This window comes from Neovison vison, chromosome 7, assembly GCF_020171115.1.
Source record: "Neovison vison isolate M4711 chromosome 7, ASM_NN_V1, whole genome shotgun sequence".
Lineage (NCBI taxonomy): Eukaryota > Metazoa > Chordata > Mammalia > Carnivora > Mustelidae > Neogale > Neogale vison.
The window spans coordinates 107,352,572-107,377,447 of NC_058097.1; the positions used below are offsets into that span (position 1 = coordinate 107,352,572).

Genomic DNA, 24,876 nt, shown 5'->3' on the forward strand with positions numbered 1-24,876 from the left:
ATGGTGCCTGGCCTGCAGTTGGCCTCTTTCTGGAAGGTGGGGAGGTGGAGGAGAGGCCCAGGGGGATGCTGTGACAGGGGCAGCGTTGACTTCCCCCTCCACTGTCTCTAGGACTTTGGTTTTCGCGGCCGGATCTCAGAGCACCTGCTGGATGTCAACGTGCTTTCCCCAGTCCTGGATGGAGCCCACTGGGAGGTGAGTCTCTCTGGGTGACAGATAAGCCCCAGCCAAGCTCTGCCCATCTGAGGGTGCATTTCCGGGAGCTCCCGCCCTTCTGATTCAATAAGGGATGGCCCTGACTGTGCCTGTGATGGGCTGTCCATCATTCCTGCTCTTTGCTGCTATGAATGAAGACATCCTCTCTCCCCGCCCTGCAGTGAACATCTATGTGTTTATCCATTTTTCTAGCAACTGAGGGATGGCCACTTGCTCATGTGCAAAAGCACTGTAGACTGTGGATTCCAAGCTACTTCCTGACTTGGCCCTTTCAGCCTCTGCAGGCTCCCCCTCGGCCCACCTGCCATGCGCCAGCCGTGCCCACCACTCACTGTTCCCGGGGTGCACCACGCGCCTCCTTCACTGCGCCACCTGCCGTGCTGCTTCCCCATTTGTCCCTTCCCAGAGGTGGTCGTGGAGGTCCACTTCTGATGTCACCTCCTCCAGGCAGGATGAATCGTTCTGTCCCTTTGCTCCCCATAGTTCTGCTTCTTCTCTTTTATGGTTTTTGGGTCTGTCTCCCTCCCAGATGGAAGCTCTGTGTGGGGATGTCTGGCCCCCAGCAGGATACAAAGATGACTTAGACACAGATCCTGTCCTTGAGGAGCCTTGAAGCCAAGGAGGCCATCCTTTCGGACTCAGGGCTCAAGCCCCTCATTTTTATTATGGTTTCCCCACATTGTTATTCGTTTTACATTTTAGTTTGTTACATAGATTGGCCTGTGTGGGTTTTCATTTTTCCCCTGAAAGTGAGAGAGGGAGCTCTCTGCTGAGCTCGATGTGATTTGTAGGGGAGACGGTGGTGAGTTGAACACTGGAAGGGGCGAGGGGGTGGGGGCCACCAGTTGCGGGCTCTGCCCAGGCTGACATGATAAGCAGTAGGAGCCCGCAGGGAGCCCTCTGCTGCAGGCACAGGGAGGTACTCAGGCAGCATTTCTCTTTTTTTTTTTTTTTAAAGATTTTATTTATTTATTTGAGAGAGAGAGACAGTGAGAGAGCATGAGCGAGGAGAAGGTCAGAGAGCGAAGCAGACTCCCCATGGAGCTGGGAGCCTGATGTGGGACTCGATCCCGGGACTCCAGGATCACGCCCTGAGCCGGAGGCAGTCGTCCAACCAACTGCGCCACCCAGGCATCCCAGCATTTCTCTTTTTAATGGAATTTGGGGGAGCTTTTAGTTCGGGCCCTACCCTTCCTCACCCGTCCAGATGGTAGTGTCGGCTCCAGCTGCCGGGCCTCCGACTGCCAGCAGAGAGGCATGGGTGGCTGTGGGCACAGGGCTGGGGACACGGCCATGGGCCAGCCTGGCCGGAGCCCCGCGGGCAATGATGGAGTGAGTTGTCACCTGCCCTTACCTCTCCTGTTAACCCTGCTGTCCCAGAACAGACGGGGCTCCCTTCGGCGTGACAGAGGAGTGTGGGGTCTTGGATGGGGATTGGCCCTGCCAGCGCTGGGGTTTTGTGACTTAGGGTGGGGAGAGGGGAGGAGCGGGAACAGGGGAGCTGACATGTGGGGCCTGCCTTCTCTGGGCCAGGAGTTGGGCTTCATGCTCGTGGGCTGCTGTAATCCTTACCACCAGCCCTGTGAGCTGTGGAGTTACTGTCCCCTCTCTTAGTGGAGGAGACTGAGTCCCCGGCTAGGAAGTGGTGGAGTAAGAGCTTGAGTCCAGGCCAAGGGCGTGGCCATCCCCGAGGCCCCACCCCCGCAGGAAATATTTGAACTTAGCAGCAGTAGCCCTTTCACTAGCTTGCTAGATCAGCCTAGACACCCAAGCTTTAAAATGAGATGGGGGCAGGGGCGCCTGGGTGGCTCAGTCGGTTAAGTGTTCGACTCTTGATTTCGGCTCATGATCTCAGGGTCGTGAGATTGAGCTCTGTGTCGGGCTCCGTGCTCCACGTGGCGTCTGCTTGACATTCTCCCCCTCTGCGCCCCCACCACCTCACTCCATGAGGGTTTTTTTGTTTTGTTTTGTTTTTTTATAGATGGTATAATCAGTCCCTGACTGGGAAGGGGGGGCATCATTGGCTACTGTTGGGACCCAGGTATCTGGGGTCCCAGAGTGATGCAGTGGACTACCTTGTCTTCCTCCCTGGGTCTGCCCAGATGGTATCCTTTCCGTCTGGAATGTAGTAGTGCCCCCTCCTTTCACCACATCCCCATCTCTCTAGGGTCCTTCCTCTTCCACGTGCTTGGCTGCTGCCTCAGTGACCAATGCCCATCGCGCAGCCTCCCTGTACGTCACTGGCGCTGCATGTCTGGGCCTGTGCGGGTTTGAGGTGTTCATGGATGTCTCCGCTTTTTCTTTGCAGCTCTCAGTGAAGGCTTCCAATGACAGGAGGCAGAATTTTCTTTTTTATATGTTTTCTCCTTTAGCCTCTGGCTTCTGAAGGCTCTGCAGGCAATGGCTGTGGCCTCTGGCTTTTCCTCCCTAGGCCAGCCAAGCCAGTCCTGGAAGTAGCTGTGAGCCTGGTGGCTTAGCCACAGCCCCTGGAGGGGCCATGATACAGCAGCTAGGCCTCCTCTTCGGGTTCTGAGTGGTCATCCTTCTCAAGAGCCACCTCTTGGTACTTCCTCCTAGGCGCAGGAGTTGGCTGGAGAATTAAGGCACCTGAATGCCGACCTCTCCAGTATATACTTGCCCCTGCTCCTTCCCTACAGGCCCAGAGGTTGGGAAGAGAAGACAAGGATGGCAGCCAGTCCAGCCAAGATGAGCAGCGGAGCAAGCCGTCCAGAGGCTCGGAGAGGTACAGTACGTGGGAGGCTGCCCTCCGGAACCTTCGGGATGGGGTGGACTTGGACAGGACTCCTGGCTTTGGTGCTCCTGGCTCAGTGTGGTCCTGCCTGAAGGCAGACGGTGAGCTGACCTGATGGCCTCGCAGAGTCTGTATGTGCGTGTGCACGTGTGTACATGAGCATACCCTTGGATTCTGCCCCGAGACAGGAATGTGGGTACATTTGGTGGGACTTTGTGTCGTGCTGTGGGCCGAGGCTGGAGGAACTGGCTTGGAGCCGTTGCCTTGCGCATCAGGAGTGGTTGTAGCCCACTGTGGGTGCTCACGCGCGAGGCAGAAAAACGGGGACGGAGAGCAGAGAGACTGGGAGAGGGGGACAGAGCCTTCCAGCCTCTGAGGCCCGGGCTGCTGTGAGAGGAGAGCCACCACTCTGGAAGAGAAAGTGGGCCAGTCATTCTGCTTTCTGAACCTTGAGGCTGTGTCAGCCTTCCCACAAGCTCCAGCTTCCTGCATTTTCTGGCGTCTGACCTTTCTGTAGTCTGGCTTCTCTCCTTCTCCCTGTTTCCTGCTCAGTTCTTCCCTCCCTGCCTGGCTTCAGTGATGGTGAGCACTGGGAGTGGACACAGCCGTGAGAGGGCCCAGCTGTCACCCCGGGACAAGCAGATGCAGTGCAGGGACCTGAGCGGGCTGAGTCTGGTTTAGGCAAAGGGAGAGCTCAGCAGGGGGGTTCCCCTTCCTGCTTCCTGCTTTTCTGGCTGCTTTGCCCTCCGTGTCTCCCTGTGGATGTAGGGCCGGGGCTGGAGCCCCATCTGAGAAGAGGAATGGACCTAGGTCCACGTATCTCTCCCTGCTCTCCCTGCAGGACTTACTCAGCTGCCCTGGCTGGTCTGACCAGGTTGTCTCCTCCACTGGTGCCTGGGAGGTGGCACCAGAGTCCCCTTCACAGCCAGGCCACCGAAGAAGGGCCTCTGCAGGCCTCTGAAGGGCAGCTCAAGCAGGAGCAGGCAGAGGAGTCTGGGGACTCTGCAGGCAGCCCCGTCCCGCCCGGTTCCCTGCAGAGGTAAGGGGAGCGGGAGGCCTTCTAGGCATGCGGTTGTGCACAGGGGCTGACAGCGACTGCTGGGGGAGCCTGGAGTGGTGGGGAGCTGCGGTGGGTTCGCAGGTTTCCACGAGTGTACAATGTGAGCTGGGGAATGAGGAAACCTGCTTCTTCCTAGTCCTTAGTCTACAGCTAAAACTGGGGTGCACCATCCAATTGGGGAGCCTGGAAACTCTTGAACAAGGGAGCATCTCTTGTGATCCAGCTGTCTTCCTGCCGGGGGCTGGGGCAGAGACTGTGTCCCACCTGGGCTGTGCCCCCCATTAGGGGGGCATTTGTTCCCATCCCCACCTGCCCGTGCTCCCCACACCCCTAGCAGTCATCCCACTTCTAGTCCTACAGCAAACCCAAGGAGAGCCCTGTCGTGTGCCAGGCCCTTCGGGGAGGGAAGTGCAGAGTCCTGGGCCTCCCTGAGGCCAGCTGAGGGGACCTTTGTGCCCCAGCCCCGCCCAGAGCTTGGCTTGCCTTTGCTAGTCCTTCTGTTCTCCCGGTGAAAGCAAGAGGCCGGCGTCAGAGCTGGTTTGGAGCACGTTCAGTTGGGATGAGTCCCTGGGAAAGCCGAGCCGCAGCAATGCTGGGTCCACAGACTACCTGCTGTGTGCAGAGCTTCTCCTCGGGCACCATAACCCTCCCGCAGCCCTCGTGGATGCATCTGCAGCCCTCTGTAAACAGCCAGAGGAGAGGCAGACTGGGGAGAGTGAGGCCCGAGACAGGGACACATAGCTGGGGCTGATCCCTTGTCCTCATCAGGGCTCTCTGACCCCGAATGGGTGCACCTGGAGCCCCTTGTCTTCCCACCGGCTATAACACGGTTGCTTCCTTATTGTCATCAAGGGAGGAGACCCGAAGCCTACCTGCCGCCCATGAGAGGGGCAAGGAGCAGCGCTCCTGGGCCACGGAGCTGGGCCTTGGGCAGGAAGAGGCCAAGGAGCCCAAGGAGAAGGTGGCGGCCAGCCCTGCCCCGCCAGTCTTCCCAGAGGCGTAAGGGCCAGTGTTAACGTCTGTCCCCGTCCTCCCTTGTGTGTGCATTGCTTGAGTGCCCACTACCCCTGGGGGGCCTGCCGAGGGGTTGGGGTGGGGCAGACTAAGTGCACCCTTTGTTGCTTGTGCTGCTTTGAGACCCCAGCCAGCCGTGAATGAACGTGGACACAAGGGCTAGCGGAAACCTGCTAATCCCATTTTCCGCTCTCCAAAGCACTGTTTTTCGCTTTCTTATCAACATTTTATTGAGGTATTTACCAAAAGTACATAAACCTGGACTGTACGAATTAACCCATGCTTACACACGGATCAGAGGTAGAACATTTCCGTCTCTCCAGAAGGTTTCCTCATGTCCCCTTCCTCCCCGTGCACCACCCCAGGTCCTCACGCTTCTGGCCTTGGTCCCCTAGGTGCGTCTCTCTAGTTCTCCGACTTGACGTAAATGGAATCATACCGTATCCAGTATATGCATTTTGGGCCTGGTCCAAGCTCGCCTCTGTTGTTCTACTCGCACTTCTCAAACTTGGAGATCATTGAGCTTTCCTCCTCCTGTTGTCTCCTTCCCCTCTACCCCTTTTACAGATGAGGAGACTTGAGGCTTGCGGTGAAGGGATTTGCCCCCTCATCACCTCGTTGGTGGGTTGTATCACTAGGACGAGGCTCTGGTCGCTGGAGCCCTAGACCTCCTACTCAGTGTGCAGCCGTTGGTCCTTCTCTCTGCGTGGAGAGATAGGAGCCAGGGTTGTGCTGTATGTCATGTCTGTGAACCGAGTGCCACGAAAAGATTAGGAGTCCTTGGGATGGGGGCCAATGTTGAGTAGAGACGGGTTGGCGCCCTACTCACAGCTGGCAGGGCACGTGAGCTCCTGACTCTTGTCCTCACCACCACACTGCAGAGTGACGCAGGGAAGGGGCAGCTCCGTGGCTCAGGTGGTGACAGCTCTGACACTGAGGAATGACCTGGCCTTCCCATGTCTCCTTGGCAGCTGTGGACAGTGGGTCAGGGTGCTTTCTATGAGGACAGGAGGCAGTTGTGTTTCGGAGACTGGCTTAGGCCCCGTAACCTCCTCATTACTCATCTTCACAGCTCCGTTTCTGTGTGTCGTGAGGTGTAGCTCTGTGTCTGGGTCTCATTTGTCCCCGTGGGATTTTAATTTATGGAGGTGACTGAGTGACCACACAGGCCAATGCCATTAAGGAAGAATTTATTATTTACATTTCCAGAGAGAGGAGGGCGTGCCATGCCATGCTAGGCCACATGGGGAAGGAGCAGGGTATGCCAGGAGGCAGAAGAGGCGAGAAGGGAGACCATGGCCCAGAGCCTTTATTGGGGTTTCCGTGGGAAGGAATGGGCGAGTCAGGGTAAGTATCTTGAGTGAGTGTGGGATTGGATAGTTTGACTACTTAGGGTGGGCTTTGGGCTATGGGGGAGGCCCTGCAGTTGCCTGGTACCCGGCCGGCCCCTGCACGATTTGGTGTGAGTTCTGGAAGGAGGTGCTTGTGGTGTGGGCTCCCTGGGGGATTGGTTGGTTTGAAAGACCTGTTCCCGCTGTCGGTACGAGCTGGCTAGTCCCGGGACCCGCAGTCTCTCCTCTATCAGCAAACATCCACAGATGTCAGTATATCTTAAATAACAAAAAAAGAAGAACCATCATTCCTTGAGTCCGTTGCCTTTCACAGATGTTGTCAAGCTGGATCAGAAGCAGTTAGGGGCGGAGGGGCCAGCAAGCGGCCGCCCCTGTGTGCACTCTGTGGCCTAAAGACCTGGGTCCCGGAGTCAGGGATTTGGTGATCCCAGCACCTTTCATGACATGTTTGTAGAAAGCGGGTAAATGAGTTCACACCACTGGGCCGAATATGAAAGGGAATGGGATCTCTTTGGTTGCGATTCTAGTGGCCCTGCAGCCAGTTGAGAATTCCCAGGCGCCACCACGTCCTCCCTCTGCAGCGCCTGCCCTCCCCGCTGCTCGCCTGCCTTGGTGACCAGCCTGAAATGATCGCGCCCCTGCGGGGTGTCCTCTCAGCTGCCGACTGTTGGAAACTGGGTCTCTGAGGCTGACACCTGAGGAGTGGCCTCGAAATCAGACCCGCCTCTTCCTCTGAGGCTTCGTCTTCTCTGTTGTCTCCTCGATCATCTGGGCCGTTGCTGACGGCCTTGGACCTAAGTGGGACATTGGGGACACTAGAGTTCTCAAACGGGGACACAGGGAAGAGCCTGCTGGAAGCCAGCCCTTCTCGCCCGCGTGCCAGCTTGCAGGCACGCTCGCCCGTGCGTGTCGCCGGGCCACAGTTTGCCACGCCGTCCGAGGCCCCATCTTTCCGCAGCATCTGTCCCTCGGGCCCCACGTAGCTCCGCAGCCCACGGGGGAGAGAGCCGTTCAGAGGTACCATCTCAGGGAAAAAAGATGTTTTCAGCCAAGGCTGGAAATGAGTTGGAGGGTTGATGAGGCGGGGAGCTGCGGGGAGATGTTCTCTCTCGGAGAGCAGGACTCTCAGAGGAGGTGGCGGCCACGTCTCTTAGATCCGCATCCGCTGGGCTGTGTCTGGGGACCTGGAGGAGAGCCGGCAATGGGAAGCGGGGCGTGGGGTTGGGAGCAGAGGAGAACTGAAGGCCTAGCTCAAGGCTGGTCCCAGTCCGAGTGAATGATTTTAGGAAAGTGGGAAGGAGGGATTTTAATGGTATTCAGAGATGTCAGGAGCCTCTGATGTCTTCCTTCTCTCTCTCTGGTCTCAAGGGGCTGAGATGGAATTCCAAAGCCTTTGTTTTCTTCTGCTCTTCTGATCTGATTGCAGCCACTGCCTTCCATCTGCTGCAGTGAGGGGAAGGGTGCCCTGCGTCCCTTCTTTGCTCTTGTCCCAGTGCTTCTTGGTGTGGGCCGGGCCCACATGTTGCTGAGGCTGATGGGCCCGGCCTGCCTCACTGCACGCCGTCGGGGAAGGGTGCCGGTTGTGTGGCGAGACCAATTTCTAATGGAAGATCAGGGATCTGGAATCCACGCAGGCGCTGGCCTTTAGGGAAGCTGCTCTGGGAGGCGAAGTACTTTATGCTGCTTACGCTTTCATGCCTCCAGATGTTCTTGGGTTTCCCTCTGGGCATTTCCTTGGAGAACCCTCATGACTTTATAGGCATTTTTTTCCCACCAGGACCATTATTCCGTATCTTAGCACCCACCTTAGGCATCCAGGTTAGCGCTGAATTTCTTTTACCTGTTTCTAAACATGGAGTTAACTCTGAGCAGATGAAAACATGGCATCGTCCAGGAGAGATGGAGCAGGACGTTCTTGGTTCACTCCTGCTGCTGTCTCTGGGGGAGGGAACAGTCTCCTGCCTGGCTCCCCTGGCCTTCCTGTGCTGGACCTCCATGGACTCTTCTAGGTGGCAGGGCTAGGAGACTTGCTGCTGCTCCTGCCGGCTCATAAGCATCAGCCTGTGTTCAATTTGGGCGGCAGAGAGCAGGCTCTGGGGGCTCCCCGAATTGCTGGTGGAAGTCTTGAGTAGCAGGCAGCGCCCTGCTGGGGAGACGGAAACAGGGCCAGGAGCCATCCCGGGGAGCAGTCCGTTACGGACAGAGCTTCAGTCTTTGGCTGCCAGATCTGGAGCCACATCTTTAGGTTTTCACCTTGGGATAAGCCTACCAGGTCCCCTGAGAGCCTAGTGTGGGCTACCCTTCTCCTTCAGCTCTTGGGGCCTTAGCTGCAGTGGGGCTTGCTCTATGGACAAATCCTGCCTGTATCTTTGAGGGGCTAGGCTTCCCTCTGGCCTGGGGCGCGGCCTGATTGGTGTGTGCGATTCTGGACCCCTGGGCCCTCCATGAGGATTCTGCGTGCGTTGTTCTGTATTGAACGGGTGGGATATCAAATCTGTTGAGGTGCTGTCTCCCCCACTTGGCAGGCGATCTGCGGAGCCTGCAGCTCCCCCAAAGCAGGCTTCACTGAAGGCCATGGAAGAGGCCGTGGCCCAGGAACTGGAGCGAGACCGGAGGCAGCTCCTGGAATCGAAGCAGGAGAAGATGCAGCAGCTGCGGGAGAAGCTGTGGCAGGAGGAGGAGGAGGAGATGCTCCAGCTGCAGCAGCAGAAAGAGAAGGCTCTCAGGTCCTGCCCCTTCCCTTAGGCGAGCTATGACATGGGGGGGCAAGCGATCTCCTCCCCCTGCCCCGGAGACCCGGTGGCCCCACTGAGACTCCCTCTCCTCCGTGGCCCTGTGTGGAGGAAGGGGCTCCCTGGTTCATCTTTTTGGGACGGAGTTGGGAAGCGTGATAATAGTGGGAGTAGCCAACACTTTTTGAGAGATGACACCGGTCCCCGTGCTTTGTATCGTTAACTGGTGCAGTTCGGAGAGTGGCTCTGAGGAGCTGTTGCTGTCCCCCATCTTATAGGACTGTGTTACGGATAAAGAGACTGAGGCACAGAAAGGCTAAGTGACTTGCCCAAGGTGTCGAAGTTAATAAGCAACAGGGCCCAGGCAGTCGGTGCCTGGAGCCTGTTTTCCTAACCACAATGTTGTCCTCTCTCGGGAGTCAGGGCCCTGTTGGGACCCAGTGAGGTTGGTGGGGACCACATGATACAGTGTGAGGTGCTGTTCACCAGGACCCAGAAGTTTCTAACTGGGTTCCTGCTCTTCGTGTAGCTGGCTGGGAGGCCCTTGACAAGTAAAACACTGTAAGGCTGGGCTGGATCTGTGTGTACACATGTAAACAAGCCAGAGGTTATTTTTATAAGGAAGGCATCCGGGCTGGCCTGGCGGCTCGAGTCACCAGGGCCTTTATTCTCTTTGCTGCCTGTAGTGCTGGCTGCTCGCAGGGTCTCTTCAGAGTGTGGCATAGCTGCTGGCTCCCCGCCATCGCGTCTGGGCTGCAGGCAGGAAGAATAAATAAATAAATAAATAAATAAAATCTTAAAAAGAAAAAAAATAATAATTTCCATGCATATCTCCTGAGTTACCCGTGACTGCAGAGGAAACGGGGAAATGTAATCCTTGAGCTGGGCCTCTCTACCTGGCAGCATAGAATCGGTGCCCCTTAGGAGGAGAGCATGGGAGAGTGGCTACTGAGAATGTAGTCAGCCTTCTGTCACAGGCCCAGGGAGGGACAGGTGCTACAAAAAGGTGTTAATATGTTTTTCACTTATTTAGCAATGTAACTGAAGGCTAAATCTTTTTCTCTTGCATAAAACATGCAAAAGTGGTCGACTTACTTTTATTTTATTTTTTAAAAGATTTTATTTATTTATTTGACAGAGAGAGATCACAAGTAGGCAGAGAGGCAGGCAGAGAGAGAGAGAGAGAGGGAAGCAGGCTCCCTACTGAGCAGAGAGCCCGACGTGGGACTCGATCCCAGGACCCTGAGATCATGACCTGAGCCGAAGGCAGCGGCTTAACCCACTGAGCCACCCAGGCGCCCATTGACTTACTTTTACATCATACATAGCAAAGAGTGTATAAAATGTTTATTTAGAGAGAATAATAGAAAACCCATTTCCAGTTACCTAGAGGACCGGGGACAGTTGCTGTCATTAGCCCAACACAGAATCTGGTGACCCGGGACCCACCCTTCTGTCACCCCTCTGGGATCCCCTGCCAGGCAGCAGCATCCTCTTCCAGTCAAATGAAAATTGGGGCTGGTGTCCCCCAAACATGGTATGACTTAGCTGATCTTAACAGGCAGAGCCTAAGAGGAAATCCTGGTAGTGTCTCCCTGCGAGCCTGCCAGGCTCCTTCCTTCTTTCTGGCTACCTCAGGCCTGGCTGACTGTGCTTTCTATCCCTTGCTAAACTGCCAGCTCCAGAAGGCCTCCAGGAACCCTCTGAGGTTGTGCTGAAGACTAGCCTGCCAAAAGTAGCTGACTCAGGACCTAAAACGTGATAGTTGCTCAATAAATTGTAGCTCTTGATTTTATTTCCAGTTGAAATCAATGGTTTCAGTGGCCTTCATGAAGTGGTTTTTCTGTCAGTAGTGCCCTGTCAGACTTGCTATGAAATAGTTCATTTTGAGAACCCTGTTGCTGCTTACACATGAGACTATCTGAGGGCTGGGGCTGTCCCTGCTGGGCAACTTCCACCTAGTAGAAATTTCTGGAAGCCACAGATGACTCTGTAGCAGATACTTCTTGACTGAGAAGGCAGGCAGGAAGACAGGCTGACCCTTAGTTTCTTTAGTTGTAAAACGAAGAGATTGAATTTAATTGTGAGATGAAGAGAGACTGTTGTAAAATGAAGGACTTGACCTCTCAAGGCCCTCCCAGCTCTGACATCCTTTGGAGCTGTGTGGAAAATGGAGCCACAGGACAAGGAGAAAGGGTTTCTGGGGAATCCAGGAGGGAGGATTTTCATTTAACTCAAATTTTTTGTCACAATGGAAGAAAGCAGTGGTGCCAGTCACTTGAAATAGAAAATGACCCTAAAGGGGCGCCTGGGGGGCTCTGTCGTTAAACATCTGCTTTCAGCTCCGGCAGGGCCCTGGGATCCAGTTGCACCGGGCTCCCTGCTCATCGGGAAGCCTGCTTTTCCCTCTCCCACTCCCCTTGCTTGTGTTCCCTCTCTTGCTGTGTCTGTCAAATAAATAAATAAAATCTTTAAAAAAATTTAAGAAAGAAAAGAAAATGACCCTAAATCTTCTTTGGCTTTGGAATTCACCGGGAAGCTTTTCAAAGACATTGTCTTCTGAATCATGTTTTTTTCTTTTCTCTTTTCTCTTTTTTTTTTTTTAAAGATTTTATTTATTTATTTATTTGACAGAGAGAGAGAGAGAGAGGGAGAGAGAGATCACAAGTAGGCAGAAAGGCAGGCAGAGAGAGAGGGGGAAGCAGGCTCCCTGCTGAGCAGAGAGCCCAATGTGGGGCTTGATCCCAGGACCCTGAGATCATGACCTGAGCTGAAGGCAGAAGCTTTAACCCACCGAGCCACCCAGGCGCCCCTCTTTTTTCTTTTTTTAAAGATTTTATTTATTTATTTGTCAGAGAGAGAGTCAGCAAGCAGAAGCAGGCTCCCTGCTGAGCTGGGAGCCCAATGCAGGACTCCATTCCAGGACCCTCGGGATCATGATCTGAGCCAAAGGCAGTGGCTTAACCAGCTGAGCCACCCAGGCGTTCTGAATCACGTTTTTGTTAGGCTTGAGTTCCCTGAGTGCACAGCACACAGCCCCTGTTCTTGTGGGGGCCGTGTGGGCAGGGCTCTCTGCCTGGGATGAAATGCTTACTGTTGTTTGACCATAAATAAGACGTCCCTGACGGATCATCGGCGCTTGCTCGTAGGTTGGGGCTGGGTGGCTGTTGTGGCTGTTCCAGTCCCACAGACGTTTATGGAGCACCTACTTCATGTCAGCAACTATGTTCGGCACCTCAGATATAACAGACTCTAAGACATGATTCTTTCTCTGGAGAAGCTCCCAGACTTTTAAGGAAAAGGCACGCACAAAAGATGAAATTACGATAGGCGGTACAGAGCAGCGTGGGACGAGCGAGGGCCTCACAGAAAGGCTTATTGGTGAACCCAGACGGACTTGGAGAGACTTCTCTGAGAGGAGGAAGCCGTGTGTGAGCGGTGAATGTGACTCGGCCAAGTGAAAAAGGGATTTCTCGGGGGAGGCAGCAGCATGAACAGGGGCCCAGAGGCCGGGGGGTGTGGTGGCATTGAGAGGCAGTGGCTCCCCTGATGTGGCCGGAACTGTTGATCAGGCTGTGAGTGAGAGGACGTGGCGCCAGAGCCGGGCTGGGACCAGACTCCATCTGTCCTTGAGTGAATGCCGTGCCGAGGTGTACCTGTTCGCAGAGGGGAGCCCCTGGCAGAAATGCTGTTCTGGGTTCAAGCAGCCCTGCCGTCCTCTTGCTGCAGCAAAGAACAGGAAGCGTTCCTGGCCCCCTCTTACCCTGGAAGGTCTTTTTTTTTTTTTTTTTTTCCAATTTATTTATTTTCAGAAAAACAGTATTCATTATTTTTTCACCACACCCAGTGCTCCATGCAAGCTGTGTACCCTGGAAGGTCTTATATGGAGGCAGCAGGACCCGGATTTAGGAAACTTTGCGAGCAAGCTATAGGCATTTGGAAGCCGAGAGTTGGGGATGATGACAAACTTGCCCTTCTTTTCCATCTCAGTTCCCTGAAGGAGCAACTGCGGAAGGCCACCGAGGAGGAGGAGACTCAGATGAGAGAGGAGGAGAGCCGGAGGCTGTCCCAGCTCCGGGCCCAGGTGCAGTCCAGCACGGAAGCAGACGAGGGCCGCATCAGGTGAGCGCACCGCGAGCCGGCCGCGCTGGCGGAGCCGCCCCGAATGCACAGGCCCGTCCCATTCTGTCTGTCTGTCCACCCAGGGCCGAGCAGGAGGCTTCTCTGCAGAGGCTGAGAGAAGAGCTGGAGTCTCTCCAGAAGGCCGAGAGGGCCAGCTTGGAACGGCAGAGCAGACAGATGCTGGAGCAGCTCAAGGAAGAGATGGAGGCCTCGGAGAAGAGAGAGCAGGCTGCTCTGAATGCCGAGAAGGAGGCAGCTTTGCAGCAGCTCAGGGAGCGGCTGGAGCAGGAGAGGAAAGACGTGAGCCTGCAGCGTGGAGCCTCCCATCTGACATGCCCCTGGGCTGCCTGGGGAGGGGCTGGGTGCCAGGCTGGGCATGCGGGGTGGGGGACCGGGCACGGAGGAGGTGTCTGCACCGCTGGCACAGGAGATGGGGGACCGTTGGTAGGCCGATCCGTTTGGGCCCACCAGTCCTTGCGGGCCCGGCCCACCTAGCACCGCGCGGGTAGGTGCTGGGCCAGGTCTGCGTGGCACAGCGAGGGAGTGGCAGGTGTCCGGGGGCGCTCTTTAGGGCCAGCGGTAGCTGGTGCGGTACGTGACAGTGAAGAGGTTGGAGGGGAAATGGCCTGTGGATTTGGGAAGATTTCATGACTGTAAGAACTTAGACCAGGCCAGGTTCTGAGTACAAGGTGCCCTGTGCCCATCCCTATGCCGGAGGGGCATCTGCGATGACCTTTCACCTCCTGCTGTAGAGAGATTGCACACTTGGGGGGGGGGTGTTTCTCCTTAGTCTTTACTCCCTGTGCCTTCAGTCCTGTCTCCAGATAAGAGCAGGAAGTAAGAACGGTCCGGCCACTTGGAACTTTTTTGCTAGATAAGGAGAGACTGCAGGAGGTGGGGGAGGGCGTCCCTATCGCACAGGTGCTTGGGCAGATTGTGCTGGACCTCCAGCCCTCACAGCCTCAGGCCCTCGGAGGCCCAAGTATGACCTGTGTATCTGGGGCCTAGCCCAGGGGCAGGGGTTTGGGAGTGGTGACCTGAGGCTTACTGAAATGGCCCTCCACTCTGGCCTTCATTTCCTGTTCATTTGCTAGTTGTAACCTTTAGGGACGGAGTTATTCTGGGGGAACAAAGATGTTTCTGTGTTTGCCCTTGGCCCTTTAGCTGGAAGGGAGCCAAGCATGGTCTTCCTCCCTCCGGGGTCAGTGCCCGGCCAGGCTTCCCTGCCCTGGGCCCCTCATAGGCCCCCTCTTGCTCCCCAGGCAGCGGCAGCGCTGGAGAGGGAGCACAGGGCCGAGCTGGAGCGGCTCTCTTCCTCGCTGGAGGCCAAGCACAGAGAGGTGAGATGCAGCCGGCCCTGGGCTGCCTGGCAGAGCCTGCGTCCTGCTCCCTTAGTGACAGCCTCAAGGCCCCTTCGCTGCTGGCAGGCAGAACTCGACCCCAGGCCTGCCACTGGGGCGGGAGCCTCCTTGCCCCCGAAGCCCCTCGTGGTTGGGTGCTGGGCCCCCAGCAGGGGAGTCCCTGAGGCTGTTCCATGGCACTGAGTGTCCCGTCCCCTGTGCTGGGGCCTCCTCAGGTTGTCTCCAGCCTGCAGAGGAAGATGGAGGAAGCCCAGCAGAAAGAGGCGGCCCAGGTGCAGGAGAGCCTTGGTTGGGCGGAGCAGAGGGCTCAGCAGAGGGCTCACCGCGTGCTCGAATATGAGCAAGAGGTAAGTGCTGCTGGGCTCCCTCGACCTTACATGTGCCTGTCCTGGGTGCTCTGTCCTGGCCCTGCAGACCCGGCTCTGCTCTGGAAGGTGTGGCAGGGACTGGGTCTTCTGGTTGCGTTCGTTTCTGGGCCTCCGCTCCATCGAGCCGGGTGCTTCTCCAGCCCCGTGCCCCGGGGTGTGAGTGCGGAGGGGTGTATGTGCTCCCCCTTCCAGTGCTTCGGTCACCATGTGCTGGGCCCCCCTCAATGCCTGCATGTTGCATCCCCACTGCCTACCCTGCAGCTCAGCGGCCTCCTGCGAGAGAAGCGCCAGGAGGTGGAGAGGGAACACGAGAGGAAGATGGACAGGATGAAGGAGGAGCACCAGCAGGTGGTGGCTGAAGCCAGAGAGCAGTACGAGGCCGAGGTGACTTGCCCCTGCCCCCGTGCACAGACCTGGCACACACGTGCACACGCGCACACTCCCTGCGGTCCCCAGCAGCTGGCTGGCCTACACTGGTGCAGTCCTAACGGCCAGTTTACTCCAGCAGCTGCAGCAGACCAGCGCTCTTCCTTCCCTGAGCAGCTGGGCCCACAGCTACTGAGTTCCTACCCCATGTTAGCACTGTCCTCAGCCCCTGATGGGTGTGGACTTATTTAGTCCTCCCAGCACGCCAAGGAGGTGCGGACTAGCGCGACCGCCAGTCTGAAAGTGGAACGGAGACTTGGAACATAGGCACCTTTCCCAAGGGCTCCAGGCTAGTAAGTGGCGGAGCTGAGATTCATGTCTGGATTGTCTGACCCCAAAGCCTTCGGCTTTAACCAGCCCGACGCCGAGCCATCAGGGTTAACCAGACTTTCCAGCACACACAGACTGGCAAGAGCCTGACCCTCCTTGGGTCTGATCTGCCCCTCTTCAGCCTCCCCCATAGGTGGGCTGGCTCACGGGGTGAACAGGGGTGGAGGTGGGGCCTCACTTTGGCTCACAGCTGGGCCTTGGCCCAGGGTTTCTAGGCTCCTGTTTCAGTACCTGGAACCCATGTCCCAGGCTGTCCAGATGGTCCTTTCCCACACAGAAGTAGCTGGTCTGTGATGAAATGTCGCAGCTCCCTTTCCAAACCGATGCTCAAGAGTAGTGATAATTTATTAATGAGCTCTCTTCTCTCGAGGAACTGCAAACAGGGACAGCAGGACAGGCAGATTTCTACTGGGGGAGGGGGAGGGAGTAGGTCTCAGACCAGCGCCTGCTTCAGTGGCAGAGAGGGGTGCAGGCTTTCTTGGGGGAGGCCCGGGTGCTCCTCCGTGCTCTCCTCTTCTCAAAGAGCTGGCCCTGGAGAGCCACTGAGGTCCCCGACCTCCTGACCCAAGTCTACCAGTGTGAGGGGCTGTGGCTTTTGGTGGGTGAGGGCCACTGCCATTGCCCTGCCAGCAGCCTTCTGTCCGGGGCAGGAGAGGAAGCAGCGGGCGGAGCTGCTGGGCCACCTGACCGGGGAGCTGGAGCGCCTGCGCAGGTCCCACGAGCGAGAACTGGAGGCCGTGAGGCAGATGCAGGACAGGCAGCTTGAGGACTTGCGGCGTCGGCACCGGGAGCAGGTGGGGGCTCTGCATGGTCACCGGGGACCAGGGTGGGTGAGCCCGCCTCGGACACCTCCATGCAGGAGAGGTGGGGGTGGGGGCAGACGGCCAGTAGAGCCTGGACAACTTCAGGCATAGGGGTCTTTCACAGGCCATTTCCAGCCAGGGCACATGTACTCCTTTATTTTCTGGGCCAGCAAACATCCTTGGGATTAGAGGAGGTCAGCCCACCCAGGACCCTGGGGTGGGTGCTTTGTCTCTCCTTGCCCCCACTAGGAAGATACAAGGTGGTGCTTTCACGGGGGCCTCAAGGGCAAGCGGGACGAGGCTGAACCTAGCTTGGAGGGTGTGCTGTGGAAAGGGGGCTCTGGAGCTCCCTCCTGTCCCCTCAGCTAATGCCTTGCACTCTCTCTACACCTACATCTTTTGCTCCACCTATTTCTGTGCAGGAAAGGAAACTCCAAGATTTAGAGGTGGAACTTGAAGCCAGAACCAAAGATGTCAAGGCCAAATTGGCTCACCTGGGCCTCCAGGTGAGAGAGCAGGAGCCCCGGACCTTGGAGTTGTAGCTTCCTTAGGAGAGCTCGGAGCCTCCTGCCCCTTAGAGCCCCTGGACACCCACTTCTTTCCCTCCCCCGCAGGAGGAGACGGCCCGAAGGGAGCAGCAGCAGCTCCTCCACGCACAGAGGCAGGCTGCGCTGGAGAGCGAGGTTCGGCTGGCTCCCTTGCCCCCGTCACCTCCGCCCTGTGCCCTTTAACTTCCCTCCCTCTCTCCCCGCAACATCCCACCTTTGGCTTACCCGCTCTGTCCCCAGCTTTAGGGTTCCAAATGCTGTTGGTAGGATGACAGCACGGCCCCCTGGAAGGAGCCCAGCTGGGGACCCCCGTGGGTGGGGGCCGTGGAGGGTGGCAGAGCCTCCTGCATGACTCCTGCCCTCAGGACAGCGATTTCACGGGGCTTGAGGTCCACGCTCGCTCCGTGCTGCCGCCGCCTGCCTTTGTCCCATGTGTCTCCAGGTGCTTCTGTCTTTTCAGGAGGTCACAGCCAGCTACCAGCACTTGGAGGAGGCAAAGAAGGAGCACACGCACCTGTTGGAGTCCAACCGACAGCTCCAAAGACTCCTGGATGAGCTTCGGGCCCGCAGGGCGGAGCTGGAGTCCCAGGTGGAGGCGCTGCAGACCCAGAGTCGGAGGCTGCAGAAGCACATCAGGTGGCCTGGGGCCCTGCACTTGGCCTCCCTGTTGCCCCCTGCCTGCCAGTGACATGCCTGGGCCCCCTGCTGCTCCAGTGGGGGTGGAGCTGGGTGGAGGGGCTCTGCTGTGATCCGCAGGGCTAGGGCGTGAGAGGTGTGAATGAGAGGTGTGAACGGCTCTGGTTGTGCCCCTCCTGCTGTCTTCCTGAGATCAAGGCTGGAAGCCCACCCAGCAGTCACCATGACCTGCTGCCTCCCCACCCCCCCATCGCAGTGACCTGGAGGCTGAAGCTCAGAGGAAGCAGGACATGTTGAAAGAGCTGGAAGCTAAGGAGAGCAGTGCTGCCCCACGTTTTGAGCCAGACCTCCACATTGAGGACCTGAGGAAGTCCCTTGGGACCGTGAGTTTCTCTGTGCAGTGGAAGGGACAGGGGTGGTGGGACAGGGGTGGGGCTCCCGGAGGGGTCCTGGCTTTGCTTTACCACCTTAGCCTGTCCTTAATAGTCCCCCTTCCTCATTGCCATCAGTCAAATGATGGCTATAAGCGAATGGTGCCCAGCAGCCCCAAGAGCCATTTCTGTGTTTAGGCCCCTGGGAGAGGCTTTGGGGGGGTCCCTTGAGCCGGTGGTGTACTGGATGTTGGCTGGGCCTTTTTTACTGTGTGTCCTTAGAACCAGACCAAAGAGGTACCCTCTTTTCTCTCCCAGCGCATGGAGGAGACCGACTTGTCCTTGGACAGGTGAGTTCTGATAGCCTTAGTTTGGGTCCAGGAGTCCATGTTAGTTTGGGTACAGGAGCCTGTACCACAGACCTGTGGTGAATGGAAATGGGTTGACCGTGACCACCACTGGGGCTTGGTTCCGGGGCAAGGACCTGGGGGACCGAGGGAGTTTCTTTAGCAAGCGAAGAAGCTGCCCCTGGTGACAGCGCTGGCACAGCATGCTGGGATCTGCTGCCTCTGGCTGAGGACCAGCCTGCTGGGAGTGTCTGGGCATTTCTCTGGAGGCCCCAGGCCCAGTCCCTTTAGAGGCAGGATGGAGGGACCCTGCAGCAGGCTGCACACTACAGTGTGAAGGCCTTGCAGTCTGTGCTCACAGTGGGCCCCTTGGGGAAGTGCTCAGGTGACCCGGAGTGGTTCTCAGTGCGCATGTGCTTTCCCTTTCCAACCCCTCTGCCCTGACCCGGCCTCCCCCCAGCGTCCGGCACTACCTCTCTGCCGAGGGAATGGCTCTCCGCAGTGCCAAGGAGTTCCTGGTACGGCAGACGCGCTCCATGCGGCGGCGGCAGTCGGCTCTGAAGGCCGCGCAGCAGCACTGGCGCCGGGAGCTGGCCCGTGCTCCAGAGGCCACCAAGGACCCCCCAGGCACCAAGGCCCTGGAGGACGCACGCCAGGACCTGGAGGAGGTTGGGAGCCTGGAGGGGAGCCCGCTGGTCCTGCGGGGCCCTGGGTCAAGGGACAGGACCAGTCACCCCTCCAGTGATTGTGGGTTCCCCACAGTGTGGTCACATTAGCCCTGGGGCCACGGGACAGGGGCTGTAGGTTATCCTTGTCCGGGAGGATGAGAGCCCCTGACATTGACGTGGCAGTGCACCGCGCACGAGGCTTTCTTGGTCGTCAGGGTAACCGGAGGTGATTGTCCTCTTCACTTCCTAGGTGAAAAGGACAAGTAAGGTTTTTAAAATTGCACATCCATGTTTTGCTGGTGCATTCTGTCCCACTAAAGACATGGTTCATCAGGGAGTCTTCTGAGCGCACGGGGTGGAACCGCCTGTTTGATGGCCTTTTCACTGGGAATTGGGCCAGCACTTTAGGGAGCCAGCCGAGGGTCTCGGCAGCAGCCGGGGCCGGCTCCCTAGACTTCCGTTGGTGCTCGGGGCTGCTACGGGGCCGGCTTCCCAGGGCCATCTGCAGGCCGCCCTCGGGCCCTCGCGACTCTGCTGAGTGCTGAGAGGCCTGGTGGCGGGAGCAGGGGCACTAGTGATCCTGGGGTGACAGTAACCCTTTGAGACCGGGTTAGGTGCGGGCCCAGGGCTCAGCCTGGAACAGTCTACCTCACTGAATCCTATGAGCCTGGAACAGTAGTGTTTTCCTCTCGAGAGGACGGTCCACTCTGAGAGCTACCTTGTCCAGCAACACCCAGACAACAGCACACAGAGCCGGGACTCCAGCACCTTTCCTGAGCCCCCGGGTCTGTCGTCCCCTCTCTCTCTGGCGCCAGGAGACCAGGCACCTGGATGAGATGAAGTCAGCCATGCGGAAGGGCCACGACCTGCTGAAGAAGAAGGAGGAGAAGCTGAATCAGCTGGAGTCCTCTCTCCGGGAGGAGGTGCGGTGCGGCCTCCCTCCTCTGTTCCTGGGCTGCGGGTGGTTCTTCGGTCCCGTGGGGGGAGGAGCTGGGGCTTGTGGGCGGGCGAGATGGCAGTGGCTTTGAGGTTGCTGAGGCCAGCTGTGCGCAGAGGTCCTAAGCAGACTCGGAGCCTCGTGCTACAGCTTCTCGAGAGGCCCTGGCCCCTGCTGTGGTTCCTGAGGAGAGCTGGGCCCTGGGGTCAGCCGTGGGTCGGGAATGGACACATCTAGGCTTTCCTTCCTCCTCTGTGGCCTCATCCATGTTGCTCTGGATGCTGGAGGCATGGGGGTGGCAGGAGGGAAGCCTGAGTTTGCTGCAGGACAGGGTCTCTGGTCCTGTGTCCTCTTAGCCCCCACCTCCCTCCCCTCTCCCAGGCTGCAACGCAGCCTGTATGTGTCCCTCTCCCAGAACTTCAGGTCCCAGAGAGGCCCCAGCCATCATATGGACAGGGGACAGAAGACACAGGGCAAGCGCCAGTACTCACTGCTGCTTGTACCCCTCAGGCTTTAGATGAGGACACTCGGCGACAGACCCCCAAGAAGGGGGTGACATTTGACCTCAGCGACACGGACGACGTGAGCAGTGCAGGCTCCGAATCCTGCCCCCTGCCTCACTATGAGTGGCAGTGCCGGCAGGGGGAGGACCATGGTATCCGTGGAGAGGGAGGGGCTTACGGGGGGCCAAGGGGCAGCCTCTCTCCTTCAGCCATGCATGGGTGGGTCTGTGGGAGCCCGTGGGGGTTTGCCAGCACATAGGGCAGAAAGGGTCCGGAGCTACCTGAATGCACGGGGACCTTCCCGTGCCTTCTGAGAGGTGTTCTCCCTCTGCCTCTCTGGTCTACAGCAGGGCAGAGGGCGATCTCTTCCTCCTCCCTTGCCTGCTCCCTGGAGAGGCTTTCTCAAACCCTCTGCCAGCTTCCCGTCTGCACCATCTGGAACACAGAAGCTCTGCTGCCCACCTTGTCCCCATGGGCCAAGGGGCTGTGGTCTGGCAGACCAGGAGGGCAGCCAGGAGGGTGCTGCCGTGCCTGGGGCCATCCTGGGCCCTGAAGCCGAGTCCTTCCCTCCCTTTTAGTCAACCTGACTGCAAATGCCACGTTGCCCTACAAGTACCACTACCTGAGCAGCAGCCTTCAGCGGATCAGCAGCCAGCTGAACGGCGTCCTCAGCATGCTGGGGAGTCTCAACCCCCAGCCGCCGCCGCCGCTCTTCACTTCCACGCCAGTGCCTACCCCGTCCCAGAACCCCAGGAGTACCCCCATACCCGCCTGCCCCTCCCTGGCCCGGGCCTCGGCCTGGCCGCCGCTGGAGCCCACAACCACCCAGTGGGCCTGGGACCCCGGGCTGGGCCCTATGCTCTCCTCCTCCGTGGCTCAATCCGTGGACGACTTCCTGCTGGAGAAGTGGCGCAAGTATTTCCCAAGTAAGCCTCCCATCCCTTCTTCCTCCTTTGCTGGCCCCTTGCCACCGCCTGCTTTGGCGTGGCCCATCCCATTATGGGAGGAAGGATTGCTTGCAACCCTGTAGCCACAGGCTCTGTGGGCCATGACGGTTGACCTAGAGCCTTTCTGAGGGGAACTGGAGCTCAGCAGAACCTAAAAGGTCATCCCTGTCCTCATTGTAAAAACTGCCATCTTGTGCCTTGTGTGAGGGGCCAGGCCTGAGTCCTTCTAATAACCCTCTGAGAGAGGAATATTTATCCCCACCTTACAGATGAGAAAACGGAGACTCAGGTTAAGGGCTGTGCTCCAGGGTACCGAGGAGTAAATAACACACTGGAGTTTGGTTCTCTGGCTCTGTGACTTCAGGGTTCTGCCCAGATCCCGCTGGCCATACAGCTTTGCCCAAAAGTTACTTATCTGATCCCTGCCTTAACCCAAATAGAAAAGTAGGTTCGATTTTACAAATAAATAGGACAATTCCTGTCTCTCACCTGCAACCACTGAAGCCTGTGCTGTTGTGTTGTCCGTGGGAGGCAGGAGGTGTGCTGGTGAGCTGGGAGGCGGCCTGCTGGGGCTGGCTTCTGCAACTGGATGATTTCTTCCCACTTTTCCAGCTGGAGTACCGTTCCTCAGCAGTAGCCCCGCGCCCCTGGAGAACAGGCTGGGTTATGTGTCTGCCAGGTAAGCTTCCTGTGGGCTCAGGGTGGAACCACACCGGCCTGCTGCTTGCGGTGTCTCCCAGCAGAGCAGAAGTTTGGTTGTGTTGCCCAGAGAGCCTGGACAGGTCCCCACAAAGCTGCCTGGGTCTCAGGTGCCTCTACCACTGTTAGAGAAAAGTCTACCTTGCCGAGGTCCCAGGGGCGGCTGGTCTCACCTGGCCCAGCTCTATGAGGAAGCTGCCTGGTAGCACCTGCAGGGAGAAATCAGCCTTGGCAGGACCCTGCTCCTTTCCTGGCCCCTCCTGCCCTTGAGTGTGGCTTTTGTCTTTGCCATGGAGCTCGTTGCTTCATAGGCTTCCTTCTTCCCGCTGTCCTGCTAGCCACATCTGGAGTGAGAGGGGCATGCTGTGGGAGAGGCAGATGGGCAGTTATCTAAACCTGTTAATTTCCCATTCATCTTCTTCTTTGCCAAGTGTAGCCCCGCCCCACCACAGGTGCCCAATCTTAAGCACCCCTGCTTACCCCCTGGCCCACTCGGAAGCGGATGCTGGGCAGGTACTGGAGTCACCAGGGGGAAGCTTTTACTGATCAGATGTGCTGGGACCAGGCAGAAGTGGGAGCCCTAACATCAGGAGTGCTCACCTAGCGGGGGGAGGGAGGGGAGGGTGCCGTTCACCACCTTGTCTTGGGGGAACTGATGCTTGTCATTCCAGAAGGGCATTCTTGCCAATAAAGGAAACTCGGAGTTGCTAAAGCCACCCCGCGGAGGCCATGGCTGGTGTATGGGGTGTGCAGAGAGGAGGAGGGAGAGGCTTGGGGGTGGTCTGCTGTGCCACACATGCATCCGCTCCTCTCTCCTCCGCACGCTGGCCTCTGCCTTCCCAGCGAGCAGCTGCGTCTCCTGCAGCGGGCCCATTCCCATGGCTCCGGGCTCGAGGTGGGCAGCACAGACTTCCAGAGCATGATCGAGGCTAACCGAAAGTGGCTAGAACATTACAGGAATGACCCCAAGTTGTATCCTTTGTGTGATCCCTGAGCCTTGGTCCCTCCCGGCTGTCGTTGCTGGGATGGCAGAGGTGTGGTTGTGCCCTGGGCGGTGGGAGTGTCCAAGGGGGGGGTGCCCGTCTGGGCCTTGGCCCTTCCCTGGACCCACTTAACTAACCCGACCGCAGAGTCTTCCTTCACCTTGTGGCCAGACATCTCTTCTCTTCGGTGCCCAAGCCCGCAGCTACCTCAGGCCTTCTGCATCTGGGCCTGGATGAGAACAGACTGAGGGTGTGTCATTACTAAGGCCCCGAGCCCCTCCCACACCACGACCAAGTGCCTGTGGAGCCGCCGGTGCTCTGGACCCAACACAGCATTCTCCTGCCCTGTTTGCTGCCTGCCTTGCTCGGAGGAACCCGGGGCTGCGCTGGAAACCATGCGATGCCCCCCACCCCCTGAGACCGCGTACCTCAGGCTGAAGAGTGTGGCCTCCTGCGAGCTCCTGTCTGAACAAGGTGACACTGATGGGGGGTCTCCGAGCCCGGGCACCTGCAGGAGGACAAGAACAAGGTATTAGGAGTTGCCTTTCGAGGCCAAGGGCCTGTGGGCTCTCTGTGCATAGGATTCTGGCAGTTGTGGACGTGTGGCCCTTACTTCACCAGGACGAAGCCCCCAGCATACCTCAGCCTCAGAGAGATCAGACCCTTTCTCTTTTTTGTAAGTCTCCTTTCTTGAGCACTCTATCTCAGGATTGGGCCCAGAGCCCTACCAGAGGTTGCTGGAAGTTGGCCCCCAGATGCTCTGCTGCCCCCCCCCCCGCCCGGCCGCTGGCTCCGTGCTTTCCTCAGGGGCGCTCCTTCCCTTCCTCGGGCTCCTCCCCAGAGTCCTCCCCCCACCCCCACCCCCAGCTCAAGTCTCAGGTCACAAGCGCACGACTTGCAAGAAGCCAACAAGCCATAGGAGAAGTCTGGGGTGTCTCTGGGTCCGTATCTTGGTTTTCTCTTTCTGGACCACTGTGGGGAGAGTTGTGCGTTCTTGTTTCTGTTCCCTGGCAGCCCTCCTCTGGGCTGAGCCACGCAGGGTCGAGCTCCCTGCAGTCCTGCTTCCCGTCAGAGGACTCTCTTGGGGGTTGCAGTGGATGTTCTCAGACATCTGTCCCATCGCTTAAATAAAATGCCCCCGGGTTTGTCTTGAAGGCTCCGGGGTTGCCCTTGCCTCTCTGCTGCACAGCCACCAAGTCTGCCAGCCCACCTCTCATTTCTTTGTCTAAGAAACTTTTGACCCCACCCCACGCCCACTTTTTAGGCATCATCTACCATAGAGAAAAAATTCCATTTCGTGATTTGGTTCCTCCTGGGTGCTTTGGGGCTGGCACCTTTGTTACAGCCAGCTCTGTGACAAGCCTGTGTTTTCTACATCAATTAAATCCCTGCACGTCCATTTGCCACAAGGCAGTCGTGTGAATGTGTCTCCTTCTCTTTAAAGGCCTTTGTCTCCCTCCTCTTAAGAATAAAGGAAGCGAAAACTAACATGCACAGGCCACCTCCTAGGTTCTCATCTGCTTCTGACAGCAAGCCTGTAATCTCAGTGTCCGGATGGAAACCCGGAGGCTCGGAGACCCGGAAGGGACTGAGGTCCTGAAGGAAGCAGCCCAGTGTCCACCCAGCACAGAGCCCCCGGCCCCTCTGTGCACCCCAGAGCTCCCTGTCCCTGAAGTGCTGATTGGCTTCACCTCTCTCCCC

The 24,876-nt window shown here is 57.8% G+C and overlaps 1 protein-coding gene across 5 annotated transcripts in view; it reads left to right on the forward strand.

Moving 5' to 3' along the window:
- Positions 1-24,584, forward strand: part of CEP164 (centrosomal protein 164) — a 67,598-nt gene extending 43,014 nt beyond the window's left edge. For 2 of the 5 annotated variants that reach the window (XM_044257916.1, XM_044257915.1), the window contains exons 10-33: positions 112-195; positions 2,874-2,959; positions 3,810-4,007; positions 4,881-5,027; positions 6,252-6,389; positions 8,920-9,120; positions 13,117-13,248; positions 13,332-13,548; positions 14,511-14,588; positions 14,825-14,956; positions 15,239-15,361; positions 16,384-16,527; positions 16,959-17,042; positions 17,151-17,219; positions 17,545-17,720; positions 17,977-18,103; positions 18,374-18,441; positions 18,899-19,106; positions 19,922-20,029; positions 20,554-20,698; positions 21,125-21,472; positions 22,106-22,172; positions 23,036-23,164; positions 23,347-24,584. In XM_044257916.1, coding sequence (XP_044113851.1) covers positions 112-195; positions 2,874-2,959; positions 3,810-4,007; positions 4,881-5,027; positions 6,252-6,389; positions 8,920-9,120; positions 13,117-13,248; positions 13,332-13,548; positions 14,511-14,588; positions 14,825-14,956; positions 15,239-15,361; positions 16,384-16,527; positions 16,959-17,042; positions 17,151-17,219; positions 17,545-17,720; positions 17,977-18,103; positions 18,374-18,441; positions 18,899-19,106; positions 19,922-20,029; positions 20,554-20,698; positions 21,125-21,472; positions 22,106-22,172; positions 23,036-23,164; positions 23,347-23,440 — 3,303 coding nt within the window. In that variant the 3' untranslated portion in view covers positions 23,441-24,584. The remainder of the gene's footprint in view (positions 1-111; positions 196-2,873; positions 2,960-3,809; positions 4,008-4,880; positions 5,028-6,251; positions 6,390-8,919; positions 9,121-13,116; positions 13,249-13,331; positions 13,549-14,510; positions 14,589-14,824; positions 14,957-15,238; positions 15,362-16,383; positions 16,528-16,958; positions 17,043-17,150; positions 17,220-17,544; positions 17,721-17,976; positions 18,104-18,373; positions 18,442-18,898; positions 19,107-19,921; positions 20,030-20,553; positions 20,699-21,124; positions 21,473-22,105; positions 22,173-23,035; positions 23,165-23,346) is intronic. The other 3 variants (XM_044257917.1, XM_044257919.1, XM_044257918.1) reach the window with 3 other exon arrangements.
- Positions 24,585-24,876: the final 292 nt, after the last annotated feature.